General features: G+C 59.9%; 1 protein-coding gene across 7 annotated transcripts in view; it reads left to right on the forward strand.

Annotated features, from left to right (window-relative positions):
• The first annotated feature begins 2743 nt into the window (after nt 1-2743).
• TSPOAP1 (TSPO associated protein 1) overlaps nt 2744-7126 on the forward strand; it is a 26274-nt gene continuing 21891 nt past the window's right edge. For 6 of the 7 annotated variants that reach the window (XM_040497013.1, XM_040497018.1, XM_040497015.1 and 3 more), the window contains exons 1-5: nt 2744-3968; nt 4771-4878; nt 5164-5292; nt 5868-6047; nt 6601-6786. In XM_040497013.1, the coding sequence (XP_040352947.1) occupies nt 3633-3968; nt 4771-4878; nt 5164-5292; nt 5868-6047; nt 6601-6786 (939 nt within the window). In that variant the 5' untranslated portion in view covers nt 2744-3632. The remainder of the gene's footprint in view (nt 3969-4770; nt 4879-5163; nt 5293-5867; nt 6048-6600; nt 6787-7126) is intronic. The other variant, XM_040497014.1, reaches the window with a different exon arrangement.

Here is a 7126-nt window from a genome sequence, read left to right on the forward strand (position 1 = left end):
ACGGGGAGGGCTGGGGGCTCTCGAAGCAGGAGTCAGGAGGAGGAGCGGGCGGCCTGAAGAGTACTCGCAGACGGACAGACAGACAGTGCAGTCACCCATAAAGTAGAAAGCACTACTAACAGCACTGGAGGGTGTAGTGTTTCCTACTTTATGGATGAGTGTACTGTGGGCTTCGGAGACCACGCCGCCGCCGCCCGCCGCCGACTTTCTGCACGCTCAGGATCGTGTGTGTGACAGGTGAGCCCCTCAGGCACCTTCCCGACCCAGCCCAGATCTCTGAAAGGCCTCCACTGCCCCCCACGGCATTGTCCCTCCCGGTTCTGGCCAACCAGGAAAATCCCACATCAGCTCCTCTGCCGCCCAGAGGTCTGGGCGGGCTGCACATTTGGACTTGTCGCAGCTATGGAGAGGCCCCCCGCGCAGGGGTCCAGCCACAAGTGGACAGAATGCCAGGACGAGGAAGAGGCTGAAAAGGAGAGTAGATGGAGGGGAATGAGGGGGGTGCCGGGGATCCCAACACTAATAAAGAATGGACTCTTCTTCTGTTTTGTCTGAGACTCTATTGCTGGGTGGCACGGGGCCGGGGCGGGGGCGGGGGGGGGGGAGGTTGCTGAGTGGGCTTAGCAGGCACATGGATGGGGTGGGGACACAGAGGGGTTGGGAAGGAGAATCACCCACTCCCTTGAGAGAAATGGGCTTGGCCCTGCCTGTGAGACCAGAAGAGACCTCTGGCCTGGCCTGGCCTGGCCAGCCTGGGAGGGAAGGAAGGGTCAGGGGTGGGGTGGGGTGGGGTGGGGTGGTGAGACCTCCCTGCAAACCCAGGAAAGGGGGCAGGACATGGAGGGGAGGGGTTATGAGGAGCCCTCCTACTTTTTTCCTTTGCTCTGGCCCTGCCCTGACCTCTACTTGCTTTCTACACCCCTAAACTGAAGGCGGCCAACCTCCAGTTCCAATCCAGGAAAGTCCAGTGGGTCCTTGGTGGTGTAAGAATTGGGTATAAACACACTGCGGCACACACACAAAGCATCTCGTAGATAAAAAAGGGCGCAGATACTCATATACAAAGCATACACAATCACGCATGTGCATTTCCACATAAGGACCCCACACACAGTGACATAACACACGTGACATGGCTGGCATGTCAAATAATGACCCACAGATATAGTCACACTCAGGACACATACATATTCAATAGTATACACACATGCAATGATATAAACGCGTACGATGTGTGCTACGCATAGAAGAGCAGACAAACACATAGTGATATTCATGTAATAAACGCATTTGCTCCATACACACTCACTTATACTGACACATTCATACATGATTATAAATATACAATAGATACATGGTGGCACGCATATCTAGATACACAGATCTAAATAAAGCCATGTCATTGTCGTTACATATACTTACATGACTATGTGAGAGTGTGTCATTATGTGTTGTGTAATGTCATGTAACGGCACGCATATACATGTATTGTGACATACGTGTTGTAATTTCTACACTCGAAGTCCTCCCTCAAATACACAGAATAGCACGCACTGTGGCGAGCAGACATGTATGCAATGGCACACACGTAGAAACATGCACGCATATATACCCAATGAGACCCACAGAAACATAAGAGCACGCATACACACATACATGCTTCTGTATACATACATAAACTAATACAACGGCCCCCTCCCACACACATTGACATAAACATATGCCTATTCTATACGCATACCTGCAAATAATGGCATGCATATGTCCCCTGACATAAACACCAGCGACATGCGTGTAGTGGTGCACATGCTGATCTACACACTAGGGAAGTGAGGATGTCACCTCATCCCCATGAACTCCTCGGCTGTTCCGTCAGCCTGGGTGGAGCCCACACGCAGGGGCCCTGTGGTTCAGTGCTGCTGCTGCTATTCCCCAAGGGTGCCACACGAGGGCCCCCAACCTCGGCAGAGACTGGCTTGTGTGCGGTTGGACTGAGTCCCACGTTCAGAGGGGAAAGGGGCTGCCTCTCTGAGGCCCCTCCCAACACCCCTGTCTCTGGGGACCCCATCTAGGCCCCCGCCCCCACATACAAGTTGACTTGTGGGTAGGAGAGTTCCCATGTCCTTGTCCCCCAAAGCCATTTTCCCATAGCACAAAGGCCTAAGGTTAGACGGAAGATGAACTTCCTTGCCGTTTGGGGCCAAGCCAGCCCGACAGCCTGTGTTGTCTCCCCTGTTGGCGCAAGAAGGCCAGATTGCCCCCGAAATGAAGTCTGCCAGGAGGAAGCTGAAGCAATTCTCTCAGTCAGTTTCTATCACTGTCTCTGCTTCTATCTTCCTGTTTTCATTCTTTTGATTTCTCTGTCTCTCTCTCTCTCTCTCTCTTTGTTTCATCTCAAATCCCATTTTTTCTCTACCTGCCCCTCTTCACGGCTGGCTCTGTCTATCTGTCATACCGCCTCCTGTCTCTGTCTCTACTGGTCTTGGGCTGGGGCCGATGTGGGGAGGACCATCTGCAGCCCCCTCGCCTCAGTACAAGGAAGGCGTAGGGGCGTGTGGGGAAGAGGGGCGGGAGGCCACATGTAGCGGGTACTGGGCTGGGATCCCGTGAGGAACCTGCTCTTCCCTCTGTCCCGACCCTGCCTGCTGGTCCAGCCCACCAGTCCAGCGCCATCACCATGGAAACCAGCAGCCGACTTCCTATTGGTGGGCGGGAGAAGACAGGGAGGGGGAGGGGAGGGCTGGCTCTCCCCTGCTCATCACCCCCATTCTGAGGCTCAGCCCTCCTCTGCGCCCACCATCTCGGGGCTCCGGGACTGTAGGGGACCCTTGCAGTCCCCAGAGCTGAGGCCAGCAGGGACAGAGACTATGAGGCAAGCAGCCCACCGACCCAGGCCTCCTTAGGACCAGCCGACTGCCCAGCAAGCGGGAGAGCAGCAGCAGAGAGAGGGGCAGGAGATAAAGGACCACAGCGGACGGTCGAGGATCACCCCCAGCAGCTCCCGCACACCTTAGCCAGGCTGAGGGTCGTGATGGAGAGCCAGACTCACAGACGCTGACGGACACACAATGACACCGATGCACACGGCTGCACAACACTGAGCTGCTCAGACACAACCAGTGACAGCATCACACACTGCCACAGCCCTGCAATACAGACACCCACACACATACAGAAACAACTGGTAACTCCGAAACAGGCAGACGGTGACACACAGAGCCACTACCCCCAGCACACACGAGTGGGGGCACCTGTCCTCCAAACACACACAAGACAGCGCTGACCTGAACAGACAGGGCTGGAGACACACGCAAACCCTCAGCCAGGCGCTGCTGTTGGTGGCCTCTGCACATCCTCCCTGCCCCCACGGGGACACCCTCGCTCCTCCACACACCCGCGCACACACATAGCCACGAGCAAACATAGCTCGCATACCCCTAGCTTCAGCTCTGGAAGCTCGGACTCCTGCAGCCTCCTTTGTGGGTGAGGAAGAACAGCCAACCTCGGATGGAGCCTCGGTGAAGCCAAGAGCTCAGAGAGGAAAGGGTCTGGCCTGGCATGACCCTTGCCAGCCCCTCCATTTGGCTGGGTGATGTCCCCCGGCCTGGGTCCTGGGGCCCCTTGGCAGTATCATGGAGCAACTGACACCTCTCCCACAGCTGGGGGACCCCAGAGCCATGGAGCCGTGGGCCCTGCCCGCCTGGCAGAACTGGACTCCAGGCCAGGGGAGCGAACCCGGAGGCGCAGCCCCAAGCATTGCTGAGATCCCGGCAGCTGGGCAGGTTGGAGAGCTGAGGCCCGGGGAGAGCTCCGAGCCGGAGCCTGAGGGAGCCCAGAGCCCCGGGGCTATGGGGGGCATTGACCCTGAAGGAACCAAAACCGGGCTGAACAGCCTGGGGCACCAAGCAGCAAGCTCCAGACCCAGCTGCCCGAGGCTGGAGGACGAGGAGGTGGAGGCTCTCCCTAAGGTAAGGGAGCTGGGGAGGGCTGGGGTCTCCAAGGTGGGGCCTCTACTGGCGCCCTCCAGCCTGGGCACGATATGTAACCCCGCTGCCCACTCCTCCTCTCCTGGCCTGTCTCTGTCTGTGGGTCCTTCTCTGTGACTGTGTGTCATCCCTTCTCTGGGCAGGAATCTCAGTGGCTCCATTTTTTGCCATATGTCTGTCCTTCTGACTCTCTGCCTGTCTGTCTACATCTGGCCCTGCCCCTGCCCCTTCCCTCCGTGAGTCTTTCCTTAACAGTCTGTCTGTCTGTGTCTCCTCCTCTGAGAGTCTCTGTCCTTGGGGGCTGGAGGATCCTGGGGGAGGTGGGGGTGGTGGGGGTGTATGGTGGAATCAGAGACCAGAGGAAGCAGATTCAAGGGAGGGGGCTCAGTGCTGGGTTGAGCCAGGAAGGACAAGGTTTGGGGTAGGTGTGAGCAGCCTCCTATAGAAGATGGAGGGACCAGGGCTTTGGGGGAAGCAAGGGGCCAGAGCAGCCGGAAGGAGCCTGGAGGGGTGGGGCTGGGAGCTTGAGCTGGCATTTCCCAGGGAGAAATGGGCAGAGATGGAAAGAACTGGGGACTAGCAGAGAGGGTCTCAGGGCTGGGGAGGCCGGTGGGGGCCCCTTCTAGGCCTCTCATGCTCCTCTCTGAAGGCCTAGGACATGGGGGAGAACCTTCTCGTCTCCATGTCTCCTTAGACCATTGGGGGGCAGGATGCTTCCATAGGAGGGCTTTGACAAGGCAGGGTGTGTTTCCGAGGTGCCGTGTCCTGTCCTTTCCCATGCCAGGGCAAGCTGAGCATGGGCTTTGGGGACAGGCCCAATCTGGAGCTGCTGAGGGCCCTGGGGGAGCTGCAGCAGCGCTGTGCCATCCTTAAGGAGGAAAACCAGATGCTGGTGAGGCTTGGAAAGAGAGTCCTGGGTCCTGCTTGGGGCTGGGGGAAGGCAGACTCAGACACCCCAGCCTTCTGCCTCAGTGCCCTCCTCATCCCATAAAGCATCCCTCCAAGTGGGGGCTGCATGGAGGTGATATGATCCCAAGATGCAGAGAGGGTGAACCCCTACTTAGAGTACCCAAGGACTCCACTGTGAGCCCAGGGCTCCAATTCAAGTCCTGGACAGTTAGGATTGGGTCTACGGGGTGCTCCCCGCACGCCCCAATTCTGGCTGACCCCTTGTCAGAGGAAGAGCAGCTTCCCTGAGACAGAGGAGAAGGTGCGGAGGCTGAAGCGGAAGAATGCCGAGCTGGCGGTCATTGCCAAGCGTCTGGAGGAGAGGGCCCGGAAGCTGCAAGAGACTAACCTGAAGGTGGTGAGGATGGGAGGCTGCTGGATGGAGGCTGGGTGACCAGGGAGAGGGGAGCCAGGCTGGGCCTGAGGGAGTGGGGTTCGGGAGTCATGGACTCCTGGCACCCAGGAAAGCGGGAACGCAGGGGCCAAGGTGTAGAAAGGGCAAATGCTGGCTGGGCTAGGAGGCTGAGGGTTTCTGGAGTTACCGGAGGGAGGGAAGAGTTGGGCGTTCCTGAACAGGCGGGGAGTTTCTGGATGACCACGTGCTGGTGCTGGCTGCAGCCTCCCGCTGAGCTCATCTTTGGGTGAAGGGCTGGTGGGGGCAGGGATGAAGACCCATGACAGTGGCAGCCCTCAATTAGCAGCAGCCTTTGGGCCTAAACTAGGATGTGGAGTTAACCCTTCCAGTCCTGTCTGAGAATTGCTGGGATGGGGTCAAGTGAGGCCAGTGGTCCCCTAAAGCCCCAGATACAGGGTAGAAGCAGGAGGCCATACTTCTAGGTTTTCATCCGAATCCCTCCGTTGGGAGGAGCTGAGGAGTGGGGAGAAGTGCCCCAGCCCTCAGATGACCGTGGGCCTTACTCCTCCTCTGGCCAGGTGAGTGCCCCTGTGCCCCGTCCTGGGGCCAGCTTGGAGTTGTGCCGGAAGGCCCTGGCCCATCAGCGAGCCCGGGACCTCAGTGAGACAGCCAGCGCCCTGCTGGCTAAGGACAAGCAGATTGCTGCCTTGCAGCGGGAGTGCAGGGAGCTGCAGGCCAGGCTCACCCTGGTTGGCAAGGTGCGAGGAGGCCCTGGTCACCCCTTCCAGTTCAGCCCTTCGCAGGGCCACCTGCCTGGCTTGCGGGATGTGGACGAGATGTTGATGACATGCAAATGAAGCGGGAAGGTAGAAGCTGCTGGGGAGTAGGTTCCCCTGGCAACGGCCCAGGTGGGAGCGGGGAGAAGGAGCCTGAACCGAAGGGGGTGGAGCTATGAATCCCAGACCTGGGAATTTCTGTGCTCCAGGCTTCAGGCTGTATGCCAGCGGGTTTGGCTGTACGAATCCACGCATACCTCACACTTGTGTGGAGCGATGTTCACAAGGCATTTTAGCACAGTGCCGGGCACACCGTGAGTGCCCAGTAAATGAGTTACTCTGACGTTCTGCACACGGGCTCGCGGAAGCATGTGGCTGTGCACGCGTGCACCTATGGCGAGGCATGTATGCATGGGAGGCTGTGCACGTTCCCGCGCATCGGAGCCGCTCCGGCACCGTGGAGCGCGGGCTCCGCCGGGGATGGTGGGGGGAGGGCAAGGGTTAGGCCTGACTCCTCTCCGCGTCCCCCAACCAGGAGGGCCCCCAGTGGCTCCACGTGAGGGACTTCGACCGGCTGCTCCGCGAGTCCCAGCGGGAGGTGCTGCGGCTGCAGAGGCAGATCGCCCTGCGCAACCAGCAGGAGCCACCCCCGCCGCCCCGGCCCCCGGGCCCCGCTGCCCCGGCCAGAGCAGGGGCGCCCGCCCCCGGGGCCCCGGGAGAGGTGAGCTCTGGCGCCAGGGCAGGTGTGTAGGCGTCCGGGGATGGAGGTGGGGGAGGCTCTGGTATCTCTCCCTGCACAGCGCTCGGAGCCCCGAGGACTCGGTGGTGGCGTGCGCGCTCCAAGGGCTGGGGAGCTTTCCCGACCCCAGGGGGCAGGGTCGCCCGTACCTGCGCTGAGCCGGACCCGGGCGACTCGGGGTCCGCCCTCCGCAGGCCTGCGCCCCACGGGGCCCGCCCCATCGCCCCTGCCGCGCCGCCAGTGGTACGGCCCGGCTGCAAATCCGCGGTTGCCCTGGCAGCCGCCCGGGGCCCAGCCCGCGCCGCCGCCTCCCGCCGCCGCC

This window comes from Herpailurus yagouaroundi, unplaced genomic scaffold (assembly GCF_014898765.1).
Source record: "Herpailurus yagouaroundi ecotype Mexico unplaced genomic scaffold, PumYag 189, whole genome shotgun sequence".
In the NCBI taxonomy this organism is placed as follows: domain Eukaryota; kingdom Metazoa; phylum Chordata; class Mammalia; order Carnivora; family Felidae; genus Herpailurus; species Herpailurus yagouaroundi.